A 22730-nucleotide genomic window follows, 5' to 3' on the forward strand; every position below is an offset into this window, starting at 1 on the left:
TGAAGATCTTTGTTGCAAAATTTTGATTTAATCATAAGATTTGAAGTTGGAAGAATTGCAACGAAAATTAAGAGAAATGGCCTATGGATGTTTCGTGCATAGTGAGTTTTCCATAGTTGTGTTTTGTTTTAAATTTTTCTAAGTTGATATTAGTGATTTTTGAAGTTAGGATGCAAAATCCTTAAGTTAGGGTAAAATGGTCATTTTTTTACTTGTAGAGGGTAAAATTGTAATTTTACTCTAAGTTAGATTTTTCCATGTTTCTAATTGTTAGTGACTAAATACTTTACTTTTAGAATCATTATTCATAGTTCCTCGTAATCGCGCTTGAATTCTTGTAAAACGCGACGATCGAGGTAAGTGTATGTATGTATGTTATCTTATGTGACATGCCAAGTCATTATATATTCATCTGTCGCACAAAATTTATTCTGTCATGAATTTTTCATCTTTTATGCAAGATATTCTGTCACGTATTACTATACATTGCAAGTACGTCATGTTAAGTATGCCATCTATTACATGTATGTCATGTCATGTAATATTCATTGTTGCAAGCATGTCATGTTATGTTGTCTATTACATATTATGGCATGTTACGAAATATTATCTGTTACATGTTATGTCATATTACGAAGAGAAATTCTATTTGCAGTCTCCACTTGGGGGCTGTATGTGCAGGCCCTTTATTAAATGAGAAAAATCATTATTTTAGGAGGGATAATTTTGTAATTTTAAAAAATTTTAAACATAGAATTGGCTAGGCTTGCATTGCAGTCCCCAAATGAGGACTGTACGTAGCATTGCTCTATTACGAAATGTTTCTTTCTTAAGTAAGTCATATCTTTTGAGTTATGTTCAAGTTATGTTATGTTCAAGTTAAGTTCATGTTATCATTTACTACGGTCAAGGATGATACGCGTTGGTTGGTATTGAAGTCAAGGCTCATCCGCTACCGAGTAATATGGTGAAGGAGTATAATATGCCGTACTACAAAATGATATATCAGTTAAATTATACTACGATCAAGGATGATACGCGCTGCCTGGTACTGTGGTCAAGGCTAATCGCTACCGAGTACTATGGTGAAGCAGTAAAATATGTCGTACTATAATCATCATGTTAAGTGAAGTCTCAGATTAAGTTCATGTTAAGTCAAGTCTCAGATCAAGTCCATGTCAAGCAAGTCAAGTTTAGTTCTTATTTCAGTTTAAGTTATGTCAGTTATGCTATGTTGTATGTCAAGTTATGTTATGCTTACTTACTTTGATTATGCATTTATGTTTTTACTGCCATGCATGCATCATTAACCTATGTGGAGGTTTTCTATTAACTTGCTAAGATTTATAATCAAATCTTACTATAGTAATCTCAACTATCATTCCCCCGAATGCTAGATCTTGTTACAGGATCTGAAGGAGATCCAAGAATCGACCAACTGGAAACGATCGACTAAGCGATAGTGCGACATCGATGATAATATAGTAGTTAATTTAAATTACTACTTGTACTATGGAGTTGAATCTCTAGTACTCTTTTGATCACATACATTTTGGACTAGCATTGTGATCTCGGTCGTTTAGTATGTCATTATGTATGAAGTATGTTTTAAATATTTGAGATATTTTCAGTTTAGTGCATAGTAATGCTAAAAAAAAACATAATTATCCGCTGCGAATATTGCATAATACTAGATGCATGTTAGGACCATTACATCTTATATGTCAGGAACGGGGCAGGTAACATTGTGTTGCTTGTCTTGACGCGTAAATGTCCGTCTGATCCCGAACGAAATTTGGGGGCGTCACATCCGCCACCAGCCATTCCAGCTTGTTGCTTTCTCGCAACTCCTCTGCTCTTCTTTTCCATGTAGCAGTTCCCCATCCAATGATTGTCTGACTAGTGGTAGGTACAAAAATGTCGTCCTCTCTTCGCCTAGTTGCCTCCCCCTTGGTCCGGTGAACCATCTTCCGAATGCACATTCCCGCAACTCCTCGCCTTTCGTCATTGTGACTTTGTCCAGCTTTCTCTGAGGTCCTTCCTTCACTCGACCTCTAAAGGTCTTTACATTCTTCCTTCATCTTCACTTTCCGTAGCACAATTAGGGCTTGGTGTGTGTCTTTAACATTGACAAAGTCGCCGATCCTGTCCATGAATTCTCTCAACGTTAACAGAATTTTCCATGCTAACTCTGCCATGAATCGGCTTCGAGGCCATATATCTCCCAGAAGGGCGGCCAGTGTAATTTTTTCATCTTAATCATTAGTGGTTAATTGTTCCTTTTTTAACCGGCTAAGGTATGCCTTCAGGCTCTCTTCTTCTTTCTACTTGTGTGTCATTCTCGCCTCATGCTGGCCACGAGTTGCATTAGAAATTGCTTGGCCAATTCTTTGAAGCTATTAATCGATCCTGGTCGCAACGCTCCAAACCAGCCTGTTAGGGACCTCGTCTAGTCCTAAACATTGGGTTGTCCCCGCCTTGGTTCTCCTTGTGATGACCAATTGCCTTAGCCTGCTTGCTTGGACTTTGAACAATAACGGCAATGTATGATGGTAATGATGAGTTCCTAGGTTGATGATGGTATGGTGTTTAATGGTGACGATGATGAGTTCGGGTGTTCTAAGGGATGAACAAAGGTGTTTGATGCAATGTGGAATGGTTTGAAGGTTTCCCTTGATATTGGGGCCACTTGGATGATGATTAGGGTTGGTATGGTGAAGTGTAGCTAGGATTTTGTGTGGTGGCTAAGGATGATTTCGAGATTGTGAAGAGTTGGCTTAGGGGTTGGAGTGTAGGATGAGATGCTAGGGTTTGAGAATGATGTGGAAGAATGAGGCTAGGGTTTGGTGGCTAGGGTTGGAAGGTGTTTGAATGAGTCTAAGGTTGCTTCTTGACTTTAGGGATTGATTAAAGATAAGAGGAGGAATATAGGATTTAGATATGGTAAGTGGATGAAGATGGATGGTGTTTGAATGAATCTAAGGTTGTTCCTTGTGTTTAGGGATTTGGAAGGAGAATATAGAATTTGGTAAAATGATGATAGTCTTTGATTGACTGGAGTGATTGTTGAGAATGAGAGATTTGAGGGATTGAGTGATTCTAGGGAAGTTCCTAGAATTAAGGGATTGACTAGGGTAAGATAAGGAAGATGAGATTTGAATATGGCAAGAGGGTTTAGATATGGCAAGATGTTGGGAGTCTTGGGTTGAATTGAGAGATTCTAGGAATGGAGGGATTTTAGGGATAGAGTGATTCTAGAGAAATTCCTAGAATTAAGGGATTGGAGATGGAAGATGGGATTTGAATGATGGGTAAGGTGGCTAGGGTTGATCCTAATTGGTAAGATGCATGGGAGTTGTTAGGAATTGGAAGTTTAACTAAGGCAATGGATGTATTTCGAATTTGGAGGACTTGGAAGATGGAAGATGAGCTTCTAACTTGTAGGAGATGATTTAGGAATTGGTAGGATTTTGGAAAGATAGAGATGATTGAGGGAAGATTCCTAAGTGGTAGGAATCTATCAAGGAAAAATAGGGTTTCGGTTTTGGTAAGTGAAGAAGGTCTCAGTTGACTTAAGTAATTCTAGGAGATGAGTGATTTGTGGGATTGATTGAGGGAAGGCTAAGGTTTATAGAAGACAAGTGTTTCGGCTAGGGTTTATGGAGATGATGGAGGCTAGGTATGATAAGTGGCTATTATGAAAGATGGAGACAATATGGATTCAGCTAGGTCAATGGATATGATGGATGAAGGCAATTATGGGAAGTGATGTCAATTATGGAAAGTAGGGTAAACAATGAGGTGGGCGTGGGAAGTGTTTGAGAGATGAGAAAATGCTAGACAATGTATGAACAATGGGAATACCTTTGAACACGTGAGAAATTGCATGAACAAATGATGAAAGGACTCAACAAATGAATATGAAAACTCTTTTTATGGTTTATAAGGATATTTTGATATGCAAGAAAATATAGATGAACAAGCTGGGAAAAATATGAACAATGAAGGACGCAAAGATAACAAACCAACTTTGATTCACAAATTTCACAAAGTTGAAAGGAAACAAGATAGATTGAATCACACCTATTCATGAATTTCAAGGTGATGATCCTCTACAAGGGTTTCACGAACGTCCCCGAGAATTTGCCAAAAGTTTCAAAAATGTAAACTAAACGCCTAAGAGTCCTATTTATAGAGATTACAAAGTGGAAACCCTAACAGATCCATTGATAAATAAAATAAATAAATAAATAAATAAATGATAGTGGCGTGGGGCCCATGGGGGCCCACTGCATTGGCCCTTGGTGGCCTAAGTTGGCCCATGGCATGGGCCATGGGCATGGCTGGCATGTGGCTAGCATGGCTGGCATGTGGCTAGCATGGCCCAGGCATGGCCTGGGCACTAGCCTAGCTGGTATGGCCCAGGCAAGGGCCTGGGCGCTAGGCTGCGCGCGCACTGGGCGCTGGGCGTAGGTTGCTGGGCGTGCGCATTCTATGCTGCGTGCGAGCTATTGCTGCACGCTGCTAGCATGCCTTGTGCTAGGCTTGTGCGCGCTGGGCACCATGCAAGCAAGGCTGTCACTAGCCTCGCTGGGCATCCTGGGCATGCCATGGCATGTCAGTGGGGTTGTCTTGGACATGTCATGGTAGGGGCCATGGCATGCCTGTGGAGCTATCTTTGTGCTGTCAGGTGGGTGCCGTGGTAGGAGCCATGGCATGTCTGTGGGCCTGTCCTAGCCGTGCCATGGTAGGGGCCATGGCATGCTTGTGGGCCTGTTGATGGGCTGCTGATGCTGCTAGGCGCTGGGCTACTGCTGGGGGTGCCATGGCATGTCAACGACAGTGTCAAGGCATGTGCCATGGGACTGTCAAGGTATGTCAGCGACAGTGTCAAGGGGTTGTCATGGCATGTCAGCGACTGTCAAGGGGCTATCATGGCATGTCAGTGGCTGTGTCAAGGGGTTATCATGGCATGTCAGCAGCAGTGTCAAGAGGCTGTCAAGGCTGAGCCATGGCACGATCAAATGGGAAAATGTGAGCCATATTCTAATTGACCCGTGCCATTCTTGCAATCTTCCTAGGGCATACACTAGACCCCTTGGGAAGTCCTCCAAGGATGGGCTTGACCCCAAAAGTGGCCCACTCTTGGCTAGCCATGCATGCCTAGGACCTTGTCCTAGGGTGGTTTTTGATGGGGTCTTAACACAGCCTCTCACCACACCTTTCAACATCAATGGGCAAGCCCGACATGCTACCTCCCTAGAGAATCTGTGAAGGGTCATATGTGCTTTGAAGTTCTCTAGATGGTCTACTAGATCTCGTGACCCATCATACAACTCTATCTGAGGGACTTTGAACTTTGGTGGGAGCGGCACAGCCATTACCTTCGTGCTATAAAGTAAATATGTGCAGTTAAGCAATTGATCGAATGAGGATGACCCCACCCCTCTTCCTGGCAATCTCTTCGTATTTATCAACAAGATTGTGCAATTTGTCGTGCAGCTTTTTCTTTTCCACCTCCTCGGTATTCATTACACCTGCACTGTGTGCCTCTCCTTTTGGTTGTTCGTTGTGGTTTGGCGAGGCGCCCTTGCTGTAGTCTTGGTTTTTCCGTCTCAGGCTCTTGTTTTCTTGTTGGAGAGCCTCCATTGCTATACTCATCTTCCTTAACTATTCTTCCATCTCCAAAAGTCGCACTTCCATATTTGTGGAAGTGGTTTCCTGGTCTCTGGTTGTGCGAGAGCGTGTCGTAGCAGGCATGTGAAAACCACATTGAAATGTCTTTAGGAATTCTGCTTGGATCCCATAGATGCCGCCACTATTTGTGACGTGTTTCACCGTCAATTGATCTCAACCGCTAACCTATGACAAGAAAAGGTGGTGGCCCAGTGTGCTTGGTGCACCTCTGATGCCTAAATTAGAGATCTATATGTATTGTTGCAATGAGGGATCAGAAAGTTACCTTGGACTATTAACATTGGCCCTTTATATAGGTGCAAATTATTGCTAATAAGAATAGTTCAATCCTTTCCCTAAATCTCGAGGACTTGATTATCAAATTCCAGGGCTATGAATTAAGAATGAAATGATTGACATATCAAGAATAAATATCTCGAATATCTTGTTGTTTCCTCATGGGTAGAATTTTTTATTGGCGACAATTACCATATTAATCCCATTGGGCGGTACAATCTCATGGTGGCACATGTATGGTGCGCCGGCAGCTTTCCAGCTCGTTGGGCCCCTTATATGGGCCTCTTACTCAGTATAGTTGGGCCCGTCTAGCAGATAAAGAGCCTCTCCAATTATAAACGTATCTATAAATATAGCATTACTTCTCTCCTTAGAGTTAAGGTTGAGATAACACTTTCCATCCATATTATTTCCTTAGTTGTTTAAGATATTAATGTAGTCACATGCTTATATGTATAGGTGCTTATTGACGTGTTTGTGATTAATTTGCATAAAGTTACTTTTTGCTTTAAACTTTGAACTAGCATGATTATGCCCTTACGTGCGTACGTATGTATATGCTAAACAATGTTTTCAAAATATTATGTATGTATGACCTTTTATTGAAAACCCCATTTTACATACTCAAGTTAAGATGGAAGTGACTTTGAATACCATATTGAATTGACCAGTGCTATGGTTTTATGTATAGGTTTTATGATATTATGTGTTGTACATGCATCACGATATGTTATGTGCCAAAATTGTAAGTGTTTTACCTGCATGATTATTAAATATGATTAGACTATATATGATAAGAAAGCATGCAAGCATGATCACGTTGAATGTATGGCATTTAAGATGCATAATTTGCCTACTAAAGTATAATGGCTCCTTGGTCATTTTAATAGGGAAGTGTTATTAGCATCTCGTTTCCTCTTATTTTTCGAAACTGACATTATTATTAACCCTAAAGGAACTGGGTGTTAAAACATATTTTCATTAATTCCAACCTCTTAATACCTGATCCACACAACACATTTGGAGTTTGCATTGTTTGTCATGATAATTTCTCACTCCCATTTCTTCTAATAGCATTCTTTATTCTACCCACAATGCCCAAACAATCTACAGTTTATATACCAACAATAAATATAAAAAGCTTGACACAAATTATATATACACGTTCGTCAAAACAAGAAGAAACAAAATTTTTGGGAAGAAAAACGAGAACCTATATATTTTATGACGAAATAGCCAATGGGACAGAGGATGATGTGGATGAAATCGAGGTCACTGAGGTTGCGAATGAATCAAAATGAAAAGCTCTCAACTTATTAGCCAAGACAAAGGCATTAGGGAGAGTTTGTATACATAAATGCAACTCATTTTGAGAAAACCAAGAAATAATGAAAAATCAATTTTGGTTGAAGTGGAATCAATATGATTGTTGGAAATATATATAATGCTAAAAAAAATAAATCATGAACTTTCAAAAACGTGGAAAATATTTAAAATTTTAGTAGCTAAAATAGAAAATGCAAGTTTTTTATTACATTAATTGAATTTAAGGACGCTACTGGACATGCTCTTAAAAAGCCCTCTCTTGTATCAAAACTCTTGTTTGGACCTAAACCCCATATTTGGGCCGAAACCCCTATGAAATTGATCAATCTATTTTTGCCAGCATAGGATCACCAAAACTACATAAACTATTGAATTACCCTACTTTCCTACTTTTCAACGTAGGGTTTACAAATCTTAAGCAGATTACAATTCAAAGTTCAAACTAATAGAATTAAAACAGTTCCTGAAAAAAGGTTATTAACTATATGAATGTTTAAATAATATAATGCTACTTTTAATAAAACTAACTTCTTTCTTTCCTATGGTAAGAAAATACTAATCCTTTCTTTATGTCGAAAAAGTATTGAATAGGATGTCTCATATATATATATATATATATAATTTTGAGAAATGTTACATACACTCATGAGTTATACAAACATTGTGCACCCCTTTTGAAAAAAAAAAGAAATCTACTATTAAACAATTAATTTTTTAATGTGAATCTTATATTTACTCTTTTTTAAAATGAATGCACGGTGCTTATGCATTTTATAATTGTAAATATCATTTCTCTGTAATTATATGATTCTTGCTATTCTACCGTAAAGTATACTGTTGGAGTTGTCACATTGATATGGCATCCCACATGCTTGTTAATATATATATATATATATATCCAAAACAAAATGGGATCCAAAAATTAAAAAGAGAAAAGAGAAAAGAAAAATTAAAATCCTAAAACTCCTCTACCCTTTTATAATTGTATTTTTTTAGTTTTTTTTAATAAGACACATCAATGGAGCAACTCTACACGTATAGGTCACGACTCACGACTCACTTGTATAAAAGTAATGACGGACACAATTTTACACAAGTCACAATCTTAATTTAAATTCTATATATTTTATTGCATGGGTTCATCCTTACCGCACAAACACTAGAATTGATATCTTCCACAATTTTTTAATATGAAATCTTTTACCGCACAAACACTAGAATTGAGATCTTTTAATATAAATATTTTTTTACCACTCCAAAATAAATAAGCACATTTTGTGAACCACTATCATTAAATATTATATGTGGACAAGGTAGGTCCCAACATTACATATAGCAATTTTATTTAAAGCCTGGAAAATCATTGATTCATAAAGAATTTTAGACATATCAGCTTTATGCTAATCGAACTATAAAAATTTTTATTATAAAATTGTATTATAAAATTAATCGGACTTACATTATTTTGTAAATTTATTTTGGAAAATGCTAACTTAATGCACAAAATACATACAAAAAAACCTTATATATTCACGTAGATATTTCTTTCAGTTCTTATGTTTTTATTTTTCTTAATCGAGAGTAGTGTACACGTGAATATATGAATATTTTGTACGCTATTTATGCTTAGAGTTAGCAACGCCCGTGCTATCTGAATAGTATATTGAGATGAGTTGAGTTAAGATAAAAATTAAAAATTGAATAAAATATTATTAAAATATTATTTTTAATATTATTATTATTTGAAGATTTGAAAAAAATGAATTGTTTATTATATTTTGTATAAAAATTTAAAAAAATTATAATAATAAAATTAGATAAAATAAGATAATATCAAACACTTCTAATATTCAAACTGGACTTACTTTTATAAAACTTTCTTTATAAATCCGCTACATTCTCTTTATAACTTGTGAGAAGATTACAAAAAAAATAAAAAGGGTAGAAAATTACTCACACGATGCCAAAACCCCAGCACCGAAAAACGTGGCTCTTTAATGATTTTTGAGCTGATGAATCATTCAGTCCAATAATAATAATAATTTAATCAGTTAGGGGTCCTATCTTTGTAATGAATTGACATCACCAAGCATAAAATTTTATGTTGACAGATGATAGGCCACAAAACAATCATAAAAAGTACTCTAATTTCACGTTTATAGGACTATAATAAAAGACTCATGCAAGATCCATAGACCCCACCTTTTTTTTCTTTTGGAAGTATAGACCCCACTCAGATGTTGCCTTTCCCAACACATGGAAGACACCGTATTGCCAATACGGTACTGATACGTATGACACATTTTCACACATGCTATAATCTGTTATTATTTACCATACTGGTAAGATTTTTCAATCAATATAGAAAACATTCATTTACCTTAAAATATGAGATTTTTTTTATAAGTCCAAAATATGAGATATTTTAATTATTTTGTTTGTCAACATAATTTGAAATCATTAAAATACCCAATGTTTGTACTAAATCAATACCATTTGTTTAATAAATGGTCTATTGAGTAGGAGAACAAGGGATCGGACTACTTCGATAGTCTCTCATCTTCCCTATATTATCTATTTATATTTTTTTACTTATTCAACATTTAGATCCCAATATTTTGGAACATTCATAGTGTTCCTCAACAATACTTTTTTTCATTTATTTTATTTTTCTAGAAAAAGAAGTAAATAAAGATGAGTTTTGGTAATTTAAAAGTTGGTATCAAAACAATTGTGGGACTCGTTCTAGTTATAAAAAAGAAAACACCAATATTTTTTTAATTATTGTAGAACCCAATTTAGTTGTGTTTCTAGTGTCAAAAAACATAATTGCAAATAGAAATTTTCAATAAAGACTAAAGGGTACTTAAAATAGATCAAAGTACCGCCAATTAAATAAAAGTTTTGTGATTAGTAAACACACCACTTACCATGAGATTCATATAAGTAAAAAATGTTAATATATCAATATTTTCTTATGTTAATTAATGAGATTTAATTAAATTTTACATATACATATTTGATATGTCACTAAATAAACTTAGGTTGTGTTTTTGTTATTAAACCAAACTCAACTCATCTCAAATCAATTATTGATAGAATTCATTACTTTTTCAACTTCCTATCAAAAAATTAAACTATCTCAACTTATTTCAAACATTAAATTGCGTTTGGATAGTAAAGTGATATCAGATATTTTATAAATAATAATAAAAAATATTGAATAATAGTAAAAAAATAAGTAAAAAATAATAATAAAATAATTAATAATAGTAAAGTATTCTAAAAATACTCTCTACTATCTTTAAAATTAAATTCATCCCAACCTATCAAAATTAAATCCAACTAATACTACTATTCGCAAGTTAATTTAACTCATCTCAGCCACAAACGTACTTAGAAGCCGAATTATTCAAAGCTTTTATTTGGTTGCCAAGGGTGCAGTTTTGAAGTAGAGGGCAAATAAGTATTAATTGCTCTGCACCCTAAAGAAAAAAAAAAAAAGAATTGACAGGGCGTGGAAAACATGGTCAAAAGAAAACTAAAGGTCATGAAAGATGGGCGCATTCATTCATTGAGTCAGTATTCAAAATCAAAGAGAAAAAAAAAAAAAGGCCTTCCAGCTTTTGGCTCACATACGCAAATGCCAAAACATAATAGATTCAGAGAACAATTCTGTAGCTGGACAAGTCCAAAAACAGTCTTTAATAATTATTTTGAAACTCATATATCTCTCTCGCCCGCCTCCCTCCCTCCCTCCCTCCCTTTCTTTTTACTGTAATACGCCATATTTTTTTTCCTTATCTAGGGCGACCTGTACAAGAAACAGTAATAGCCTGCCGTAGACCCACTTTTTTTTTTTTTTTTGCATCAAAGGCCTGATCCAGGATCCTCATGTCTCACAAACTCATTACTCTTTTTCCCTGTTCTCAGTATCTCCGCTCAGGCCAAAATCCACCCAGATCTTTAAGCTCCCACCCCAAGGAAATCAATGAAGGGCATTTTGATTTTTTCATTCCTGTTTTGATTTTTACCGGCAGACACTGGTATATTGGTTTTTCTGGTGGCAACAGACTCTGCTGCAGAGACTTCCGAGTTTGAATCTGAATGGCCAAAATGGTCCATCTCCATGACTGTTTCAATAGGCCCAGCCTTGTAGAACCCATTATCAGTGCAGTAGAACTTGTCCAAACACCCATCCCCAATCGTCACCATCTGATCTCCAGAGAATCCTGCAGCCCAAAAGAGAATATGAAAAACAAGTAGAATAAAAAATAAATGAACCAAACGAGATTGAAAGGCCAATAAAAAAAATATATTTTAACATTCTTTGGAAAGAAATAGAGAAGAAACATACCCATCTGTGATCCATAGGGTTGGTACCGCTGAGCTGGACTAAAATGGGTGAAAAAACTGGGGGGCACTTTCTCAGAAGAGGGAGTGAGGGAGAGATCAGTGCAGGTTGAAGCAGATTCATCCACGGTGCTTGAGTTGGCTGATTCACTGCAAGCATTGTTTTGGAAAGACATTTCAAAACCTTTGGTAAGGATCTGAGAAGAAGAGGGCTTTCTCCTCCTGTAAACGCTAGACTGTTCTCTGTGTTTTCTAGCCATGATCACATGCCAATGATTCTTGACTGCATTATCTGTTCGGCCCGGGAAGAGTCTAGCAATCATTGCCCACTTGTTTCCATAGAGCCTATGTGCAGCTAAGAGTCTTTCCTCTTCTTCCTCAGTGAAAGCCCTCCTGTTGATCCTTGGGTCTAGCTGATTAAACCACCTCAATCTGCAACTCTTCCCTGAACAAAGATATATAGTTTTAAGATCATAGACAGAAAAAATGAAAAATTAATTGCTATCTTTGATGGGTCTTCTCATCATACCAAGCGAGAATAAAAAGACTAAAACCAAATGTCCCCGTAGACATTTTAAAGTTATATTAGGATCTGATAGTTTTCCAAAATACCCAATCCAGAAAAAGAAAAAGCTGATCACTTTTTATTCTCCCTTTGAAATGATCAATCCACATAGCAATAGCTTAGTGGACATTTCCACCCAAATTAGTCACTGGAAACTTTTCTCGATAGAGAGCCTTTGAGTTACCTGATCTTCCTTCGAGATTCTCGGCAATCAAGTTCCAGTTTTGAGGACCAAATTGTGCCACAAGCTCTTTGAGCTTGGCATCTTCGGCTGGTCTCCAATGGCCTCTGGCACAAAGCTTACTGTGCCCACTTTTCCCAGCAGCAGAACTTTTATTTACCTCTTCCTCGCCAAATTTCAATGGCAACCCTTTTCTCTCAACCCCAAAATACCCATTACTCCCATCATCGGCTGTCTCTGTTCCCACGTTTTCTATTGGCTGAAAACCCCATGGGTTCTTACCATTCTCTAACGAGGGGCCCAAAATCTGAAACCCCGATCCAGAGGTCCTAGAACTTCTCTCTCCAGGATGATCCATGGCCTCTACAGTGTCACAGAGGGAAAGTTGAGAAGCAGGAGGAGGGGGCATAAAGTTCATATTCTGATACCCACTCATTCTCACTGAAATCCCAGTTAAGTGTAGAAATATATGAGAGAAAACGCAGGAAAGGAAAACTTCAAAAACAAAAATAGATCTTTCTCCAAGTACAATGCCACAAAGAGGAAAAGAGAGTTTGAAATAATGAAAAGCTGGACGTTTTCTCTTCGATTCTTGCTAGAGAATGGGGGCAAATGAGACGAAGATCAGAAACTAAAGGGGATAAACTGCATTTTTCTACTTCCTCTCTTTTACTCACAAGAAGAGCTGGCGCTTAGCAGCAGAAGAGAAAGGGAGAGAAACAAATGAATGAAAGGGGAAGGGACGGCGTTCTAGGTGGGGCTGAGAAAAACCGGAGGAAACAAGAACGCTTACTTTAAAGAAGATGGAAACAGCAATGGATAGGTTTCACTGGAAAAAGAGGGAAAGTATAAACAAAATAGAAGGGAAGAACGCACACGGTTCTTACTCCCACTCCCTTCCCTGGAAAAAGAAAATGAGGTCAGGGTTATTATTTTGAGACTGATCTCTCTCTCTCTCTCTCTCTCTCTCTCTCTCAGAGTAAAGTCTGTGCTGTGCATGCACTTCGAGAACCGCTCGTGTGGGTGGGTGGCCCTGGTGGGAAGTCCCTCAAAACATTAAACAACATGCTTGGTCTTGGTCTTGGTGATTTGCTTTATCTCTCACTCTCGGGCTTTGGGGGAAAACCAAAATCTGTATTGTTCGTTTGTGAAAGATGTTTCTACTTTTCTTATATTTTTCCTTTTGGCTACAGTCCTTGCTTTTTTCAAACGGACCGAACTTAAAGAAACCAGAATGACCAGATTATTAGCATTACCTCCCACAACTGTGTCTCTGTATGATCCGTGTGCTCGTACGGCCTGACTCCTCTCCCACTGATTAACACAACATATTCGTTGTAAATAATTTCACAGATCTTTGTTTTTACTGCTATCTGTTTTCCAATTGTTCTGCTAACTGCTATGCTTCTGGTTTTACTATAATTTTATACTTTCAATACCTCTGCTGTCGTTTTTGCAATCAATCGTCAAATTTATGGGTGAATATCAAGAAACCATCTTGTGCTTTGTCCTATATTTTGATTCTAAAATCGTTGATGTAACCATGTGCTGTCACATTTTTTAAGATTTTTCAATTCTTTGCTGCAGTTATCATGTGTTTTTTCCCATTTTTTCAATATGTGGTTTTCATCCCATTTTTGCAATCAAGAAGTATGCGAAACTACAAAAATAAACAAGATCATTGTTACGTTCACCGAAATGGATCTCGAATAAGGATCTCGATCAGTCTATTTTACTTTTTTATCTTTATTTTTTATATATTTTTTTAATCATCATAAACATTTTAAAAAAAATAAAAAATTTACAATATCATTAAAAATCACTTCCTTAATCACTAAGTAAAAAAATAAAAAAATCATTCAAGACCCAATTTCGGGACAAAAAGTATTTCTCAATAAAGAATACACATCCAGATATAGTCTGTGTCAAATCGTCCACTGAGGTCTCCTTTGAATTCAAAAATAAAATAAGATGAATTGAAATGAAGGTTGAAAGTTAAATAAAATATCATTAGAATATTATTATTGTAATGATTGAAGAGTAAATTATGATTAAATGAGAACATTATCCATATATATGAAATTTTTTTAAATGCATATATATATATATATATATATATATATATACATTCTCTATTATAATAAGTCGTTATCAATTGTGAATAGTAATTTTTATTGTTTTTTCATTATTTTTCTTGTTTTTCCATTAAGTCCATTAAGTCTTATTTTACCAAAAGGCCCTTCAAACTCTTGATCATTTGATGTGTAACTCCCTTGTAGAATTTAATGAAAGATCTTGTTTTATCAAAAGGTCCTTAAGATCCTTAACCATTTGATGTGTAGCTCGCTTGTAGAATTTAATGAATAATCATGTTTTACCAAAAAGCCCTTAATAGCCCCGCGGTTAGATACTTTGCTGAAGTTTAGACATTTTTTTTAATCTTTATTTTTTGTCTTTTTTTGTATTTTCTTTTCCCAAACAAATAAGCTACTGACTTGTTCACTTTTTTTTTATTTAAATCATTATGTCAGGTATACCCCAAAGGCTAACGTATCTGGGACCGTTCTTGTATATATATATCTCATTATACTTAAAAGCGTCTATCGCCTAATAAACAGTAATCTTACTTTACACTTTTCTTCTTCTACGTATGTCCCTCTATACATCCTCATAGCACACCGCAAAATCACCACACAACATATCACAAAATCACCACACAAAATTATCACAAAATTATCATACAACAGATCACAAAATCACCACACAAGAGCAAAGGAGCTACGTCGTGGTTGCTAGAAGCGGCATACGGCGGCGTCGTGGTGGTCCTACGAAGGTGGATCTGGGATCCTGTGAAAAGAGAGAGCATAAGAGGAGCTGGGGCTTCGGCTGGAGGAAAAGAGGAAGTGGAGGGGTCGTCGGCTAAGGAGGAGGCTGCTGGTGGTGGTGCGGTGCCATGGGGATGGCTAACGGTGGCGCTACGGGGAGAAACTCATGCGTGTAGAGGGGCAAGGAAGGAGCTACAGGTGGTGGGTTCCATAGAAGTGGTCCACGGCGTGAAGGGAACTCAGTGGTGGTGTTTGGTGGAGCTGGGGTTGAGCCGCGGTGGCGCAAGGGTAAAGAACCTGTGCGTCGAGACCCATTTTGGGTTGCTCGCATGCGGCTGAGGGAGGAGCTACCAAGGGACTTTGACGGTGGGATTTGGTTGCCAGAATGAAGGGAAGCCGGTGAGGTGGTCGGTTACACAGCAGGGTAGCGCACGGTAGCGTTGGTCTGCTTGAGGGAGGAGATCGGGTGAGAGATAAAGGGAAAGTGAGGGGAAAATGCTAGGTTTGGGTTTTAAATCCCAACCTTTTATCTTAAATCCCTAGATTTAATCCAACAGTAGAGGTTTAAATACTTATGTAAACTAATTTAAAATAGATAATTAAAATATAAATATTATATCATACACTTAAAATCAACTTTAATTTATAAAATACTAATCTTTTATCATTAAATAAATAATGAAGTTTTGCTAAACATTTTTAAGAGAATAAAACCATTTAATTAATTAGAATTTGCAACATAATTTAAATCACATAATAAATTATGAACATGAATGAATAGTAATTTTGTTTGACACTTCATTCTTCCACTTATGTCCCTCTGTACACATAATTAAATGATGAAGTTTTGTTAAATATTTTTAAGAAAGTAAAACCATATAAATAATTTGAGTTTTGAACATAATTTAAATCTCATAATATTCTTAATTAACTAAAAGAAAGGGAGAGCAAGAACAGGAAGGGTGGATTTGCTTCATACAAGCTCACTACATCTTCTGTATGGTTGGGTAACATGACGTGCATGCATTGATCTCTACAGTCAAATATGGTTAATTTGTAGAGCTGAAATTTCCATCCAGAGCTTTAACACGTGATTGTGATTGATTCTTCACGTACAGATGATCAACCCAAAGGAAATATTTGGAGGTACTGCGATTTGAACAAACTCTTCTTATTAAAGTAGAGAAAGATGAAACTTCATAGATGCTTGCTTATATTAGGTTTTATGCTCTTATGTATTAGACTATTTACTAATTAATCTTATATACTTTTTCAATCTTGATGATTGTGAATTAACAACTAATTCAATATTTTGTGCTGCATGTAAGGAGTCGCACTTTATTTTTTCTTTCAATTAGGCAAATGTGGCAACGTCCTTTGCACATTTAGCTACTGCTGTGCACACACTAGCAGTGGGGGTCTGTATGTATGTGTGTAAATAAGGAATTGGCTGTCATTGAAGCGTGCATGGTGGGCTATCAAATTTTCATTTTTTTTCTTCATCTCTACCAGAGAGAAATTGTGTTACTTGTATTTTTTAAGTGTATTATGGTTCAATTTCACATTCAATCCTATTTAGTGGGTAACTCTAACCCAAAATTCATTTTGACTGGTAGGAGTGATCATGGGTCATGACTTTGGAGAATACCTGATCTTGTATATCAATAATTTTTAAAAGGAAACGAGATGAAAAAAAAAAAGGCGTTCGGTGGGTGATCAAAACCCCATTAAAATTGTGCCTATGAAGGGGCAAAAAAACAGTTCGACCAGTACTCATCGAAGTTTAAAAGAAAAAAGAAGGTAAAAATGAACAGTAACATTTCATGAGTAAAACTCAGTGAACATGATTAATCTTTTTGAGTAAAAAATGTATTCACAGGAGTCTTTTTCTTTTTCTTTTCATGGTTGAGATCATAAGATTAATTAGGATTTAACACGTTTATAGCCTTTTGTCTCTAGTGTTACTTTCACTGGCTCAACAAATGAAGCAGCTCATTACTTGCAAAGCATACTGCTATGTGGATGATACCATTGTGGCATCAATGCCAGATTTTATTCATTCACAAGTCATCCTTGATTCCAATTTGTAGATGTTCGGAATTCACTTTGTTATTGGTTCTATATGAATGGCCAAAAAAAGAAAAAACAAATGCCGTTCTTGTTAGTCAAAGAAATAGTCATGAGAGTTGCCTTTCGTGGGTTTTAGAAAGAAAAACTCTCCATTCTCTCTAAAAAACTCATCTCTTCGAGTGTTTTCCTTTCTGATATCGCTTTGTGTACATGCTTTGGCTTTCATAGTAGTGTTTTTATTCTCTTCCCTCAATCGGTTCGGTTTTGATAAGATCTACCGCATTCTGGTGACCAACAGTCGATACGCGCCCCACCACCCAACCCTACAACCGCCGATCTATCGGGACAATGCAAAACTGCGGTGAAAATCCCGATGAGTGACCCTCACGTGTGGCTTGCTTTCGTGTGTGGCCTTCACGCATTGTCGAGCCTCGACAAGCCCGCCGGCACTAGCAGATCCTCTACCTCAAGATCTTTCAGTTTTGCCCCACCTCACCTCCCAACCATCGGTGCGTGGTCTCCACGCACCACCACAAGTGCGCGGGAAGGCAGATGCTCTGCCGTAGATCAGTTCATTTGATACCGTACTTTCTACTATGTTATTATTTTCCCTGACCGATGATTTTGAAAAAGAGAATACAGATCTCTCTAAGAAATATCCCAAGACAACAAACTGCAGTACACCTGCAGCTTCCACCGCCTTCAACGGTGGTTCCGCGGTTCACATGGATATACAAATTGTTAAAAACCGTCTTTTTAGACGGCGCATTCGCATTATAGTTATTGTACTGTAGCGTTTGTTAGGGAACCTCATCCCCTTCATATGTATCATCTTTTTATTATCTGAATGAAAACTTGCTTACTTAGAGGAAAAAAAAATAGTCATGAAATTAAATTGCATAAACGAAATCTGTTCCTATAAATTTAGATAACAAAAATTCATGAAACCACGCACCAACTTCTTACCTTTAATTAGAAGGAGAAAAAGGGTTCTTGACTGGTTTTCCACGATAAAACAGTTAAAAAAGGAGAGAATTATACAATCTTTTGCATTGCTTTCTCCCATCTTTTTATACAAAGTTGAAATAAATAAATATATCAAGTACCCATCTTTTTGATAATGAATCAAAGTCTCCTTTTCTTTGTCACTTTTTATTGATATTTGGGTTACTTTCACTTTGTTTAGTTTAATACGTGATAATGTTTTGTCAGCCGAGCCTATATAACATCAGCATCTATTATATTATTGTTGTCTTTTCTTTTTTACTATCGAAATGATTGTCCTGGATTTTTTTTTTTTTTTAATGTCCATTCTATATTTTATCACAAACGGTAAATACACGGGGAGGATTTTAAGGGCGGTAGACGAATCAAACCAAAATTTTTACATTTTTTTTTTTTTTCTGTCACTAGTCTTTGGCATAACAAAATGAAAGTAAAACAAGGCGGCTGCGTAGGAACTTGTAGTGTACCATGTTGTATGGAATATTACGACCCACGGGCCACTAGTAAAACAACCCCACCCATTGCATTAGGCATTAGTTATATCCGATGCAAATAGTCACTGTAACCAAAATAACCGAAAATTTGTAGTCGTGACTGTGTAAGCACTGTAGAGTCACTTTAAAAAAAGTGAATAAATACAGGATCCACATGAAAAAAAATTAATTTTTTAATAGTAGACCCCACTCTTTTTCAAAGCGACTGTACGCCGTTTGAGCACTCTATGACTGTATGTAGCATTACTATTTCAATTTTTGGTAATGTTAATTAGTATGAAATATATGTACAAGACGCCAAAAACTAGTTACACTCAAATTAAATGAGAAGCGAGGACAGAAACTTTGACATTTGCTAGGAGAGTGGTCCAATTTGAAAGTGAAGTATATTCAGACTTGTAATGCAGGTGTTGATGTCGTGTTTCGTAACCCGAGCACTTCCACGATAACCAAGCTCACGCCACCCACAACTAAGAAGAAATGGCTCCGGTGACGTTCGAGGTCACTCCAAGGCCAAAATCAGTGAACAATCCTCTAGTGATAAGAACAAATCTGAAGAATAGTAAGAGCAATCAAAATTCAAAGAGACCTCCCGTAGAAGGGATGACCGTTACTTATACCTGATCCGGGTTCCATTGTCGAGGGAGATCATGGTGTGTCAGGTGCCAGATCTACTACCACTCATTTCCTACTGCCACAATGTGTTAGTCTGCGGCTCAGGAGGCCAAAGGAGATCGTGGCGTGTCAGCCTTGCTAGGTCTGTCCTACTGCTTTTTGCCAGGGTTGGGTGTCAGGTCATGAGCGAGCCGTCCTTCGTACGTGGGGCGCACCGTTACATGCCAGGTCTCTTGACACATGCATTGAATGCGGAGTGCCTTGAGTCTGTGACTGGACACGTTCAGTCGTTTGCGTGCAGTTGGGTGTCCTGCCCGGTGCCCTACAGTAAGGCTCAGTAGGCTGTCGAGCCCTGAGACGATCTCATTGGTATATCCGAGCTCGACGCTAAAAGGCCTTCCTGGGTAGGTTTGCGGTCACGGGCTCGACACGCGATCCTATGGCCCGGACTCTTAGTTTACGGGAGGGTTTCTTCTTTTGGCCTAGAGTTCCGTGGCTTGACTTCTTCGAGCCTGGGCCTTCTGGGATGGGCCATTCCCATATAGTACTCTGCGAATACCTATCATGTGCGCGTGGTGGGAATTCATAATACTTCTAATTATGTTGTCGCCGGTTCGGCTTCTGTCGCTCCAAGTTCCCATGGCCAACTATTGTTGAAGGGGCACCTCTCCCCTTCTCCTGAGGCCGTCCTATTTCCCGACAATCTATTTGACGTGCTGGCCGCCCTTCCCTTCGTATCCTGGGACCTCATTGGTCCATGCCCCTCACTCTCTTGACACGACGCCTTCCATTCCTGTCGTCGCTTCAGAGACCGTGCGCCTCGTGGTGCTTGCTGACTTAGCTCCTATCAGCGTTACTTCGTTTCCCGCATACTCTCCATCTTGCCTTCACTATATAAGGCCCACTCCCCTTCTTCTTCACCATTTCCTCCTGCCTTTGTCTATCGTGTTTCTACCGTTTCTCATTCTCTTTCTCTCCAGCCGTCGTGTTCCCTCCCTTCTCTTTTCTTCATCATCGCTTTCCTGTCGCTTCCCACCGCTGTGATGGCACCCAAAGTTGATCCCATTCCTTCGTATTTCTGGGGGAAATACTGGGTTTCCTCCGTCTCCGGCGATGACCTCAGGGCATTCCACTCCAAGTATAGGATTCCTTCTACTGTGATTCTGGAGATTTCCCAGGGTGAGCATGCGGTGAATCCTGACAGCACGGTGACGAGGGTGGCTCTTTACCAGCTAATGTTTGCCAATGGTCTTCGCCTCCCCTTCAGTCGTCCATTTCGCGAGGTTCTAAATTACCTTGGATTAGCCCCATCGCAGCTCCACCCTAATGTGTGGCTGCTCTTGATATCCAATTGCATCATCTTTCAAATGATACTCAGCAAGACTCATGAAGAATACCCAGACCTGACGACTCGGGAGTTCTTTTGTATGTATGCCGCCTTAACTACTGACTGGGAAGCATCATCAGTTTCTAGGCCCGGTCTTCGGGCCGAAAGATCACCTCGCTCCAGCAGCGTCACTCGAGCATAAAGGAGTGGTCCTAGAAGTTTTTCTTGGTGTCGGGCTCGGACTGGGAGTATCTCGAGTGGGAGACCGCTCACAAGGAGTATCCTATTCAGGCGTGTTAGGGATTCCCCCCTTTCGCGAAGATCCTGGAACTTACCCTTAATCGGAGGGAAGAGCCTCAATTGAAGTTGGTGACAGCTTGGGTGCGGGCCCACCCTGACGAGTCGTAGACTGATTTTGTCCTTTTTGAAGAGAACATCCATAACTACCTATCTACGCCCGACCATTCGTATGCTATCGGGAGGAATTTCTTGGATAGCATCCCCCGCAGGCCCAACCCTCTCCCTAGAAGCGCGTTTTGAGTTCTTCTAGCCGCTAGGTAGAGCGACCAAGGGTACGCCATGATTCTCCCCCGCAAAGTGATAAGGCTGGGGGTCCTTCTCCTTTCAGCGATCATGCTGAGGAACTGGGGAGACGACCCTAAATGCCTCATGACCAGGATTTCGCGCGTGCGGAGATTCTTGTTCTTTCGACATGGGGGAGCACAACGTCATTTCCTAGCTATTTAGGCCCTGCTGTCGGGCCCTCTACTCTGACGAGCTCTCAACCAGCTCCCGTCGAACCTTTTCCGGACCCGTTGCTTCCTTCAGCAAAAGAATTGGACGCCTGCGATCTTCAGGCAGTATTGTTTTCTTCTCTAGTGCACTCCCCACCTCGCGTGCCTAGCCCGTTTGAGCCCTTCACTTCTTTCAAGGATACACTTCGGGAGGAGATGGCTTGCGAGGTTCCCCAGGCAAGCTTGGTAGCCTGGCCCTGAGACGCAAGGCAAACTTCTTCCTAGGATACAAGCCGTGGAGGTGCTGGTGAAGACAAGACAGCCCCGGGGCACAGGTCGTGGGAGGCAGATTCCAACCCCTCCCGTGCCTCAAGCCAAGAAGGGGTGATGGCACAATTTGTCTATCAAGACGAGGAAGAAAAAGATGAAGAAGAGGAAGAAGGAGTCTGTGGAGGAGGAGAAGGGCTAAGACTCGAAGCTCCTCCAACTACAACTCGGAGCTAGGATGAGGCCGCCAAACCTGCCTCTTCGGCCTTGGGGGTCGCTCCCCCCTTCGTCTGTCGTGACCGAGTGGGACCGATTGCTACCCAGATTTCCAAGAGCCTCAGGTTTTCATAGATCTGAGTGACGATGATGACTCTAAGACTCTATCTCCTGTGGCGCCCGGGCCCTACAACGAGACCTGGGGGTCCCTTCCAAATTTCTTGGAAGCTAGCGGTCACTGGCCCCTCATCTTCCTCTAGGGTAAAGGGGACGCAGGCCCCAGCTTCGACCCTAGATGAGGCTCGCGCCGCAGGCACTGAGCGTGTGGGCCGAATGTTGCAACCCTAATTCGCCCAGGTATCTTCCTTCATTTACCGTATTCCATCGAGCCTTCTCTAGCCTTTTACTTCTCATATATATATATATATACATTGTAGGTCGCAGACCAGTTGGCCATGACAATCAGTGGGGAACTAGAAGTGTAAGGACTCGGCTTTGTTGGACGGGGGGTCGATACCCAGTCCAGAAACTTGAGACCTTATCCCGCAGGCTTATTTTTATTATTATTTTTTAGACAACAAGAGATTTGAGATGAACATCCAGGCATCCTCATTCATTCATAGTCGTTAGTACAAAATATTACCTTATACTTCTACACATAATACTTCTTTAAGTGTTGGGCATTCCACAGTGGTGTAGCTCATGTCCCTGGCTATTTTTGAGGCAATAAGAATCGAGTCGGTTGCTCACAGTCACTACGTACGGGCCTTCCTATTGTT

At 38.9% G+C, this 22730-nt stretch overlaps 1 protein-coding gene and 1 long non-coding RNA gene across 2 annotated transcripts; both read right to left on the reverse strand.

The window, feature by feature from the left end:
- Positions 1-637: 637 nt before the first annotated feature.
- Positions 638-18159, reverse strand: LOC121266415. The gene is made up of 3 exons (XR_005940801.1): positions 18149-18159; positions 9502-9510; positions 638-808 (listed from the first exon to the last, which is right to left on the reverse strand). It is a non-coding gene; the product is annotated as an uncharacterized LOC121266415 (long non-coding RNA).
- On the reverse strand, positions 10961-13510 carry LOC121266414 (transcription factor CSA). The gene is made up of 3 exons (XM_041170228.1): positions 12402-13510; positions 11657-12097; positions 10961-11531 (listed from the first exon to the last, which is right to left on the reverse strand). Exons 1-3 carry the CDS (start codon positions 12832-12834, stop codon positions 11266-11268), a joined length of 1140 nt encoding a protein of 379 aa, XP_041026162.1. The 5' UTR covers positions 12835-13510; the 3' UTR covers positions 10961-11265.
- Positions 18160-22730: the final 4571 nt, after the last annotated feature.

The sequence above is a fragment of the Juglans microcarpa x Juglans regia genome, chromosome 5D, assembly GCF_004785595.1.
Source record: "Juglans microcarpa x Juglans regia isolate MS1-56 chromosome 5D, Jm3101_v1.0, whole genome shotgun sequence".
NCBI lineage: Eukaryota > Viridiplantae > Streptophyta > Magnoliopsida > Fagales > Juglandaceae > Juglans > Juglans microcarpa x Juglans regia.

Coding starts and splice junctions, on each gene's coding strand:
- LOC121266414 (XM_041170228.1), bottom strand. CDS start 12,834: ATGAGTGGGTATCAGAATATGAACTTTATGCCCCCTCCTCCTGCTTCT. Junction 12,098..12,401: donor GAATCTCGAAGGAAGATCAG/GTAACTCAAAGG, acceptor ATCTTTGTTCAG/GGAAGAGTTGCAGATTGAGG. Junction 11,532..11,656: donor ACCCTATGGATCACAGATGG/GTATGTTTCTTC, acceptor TTTGGGCTGCAG/GATTCTCTGGAGATCAGATG.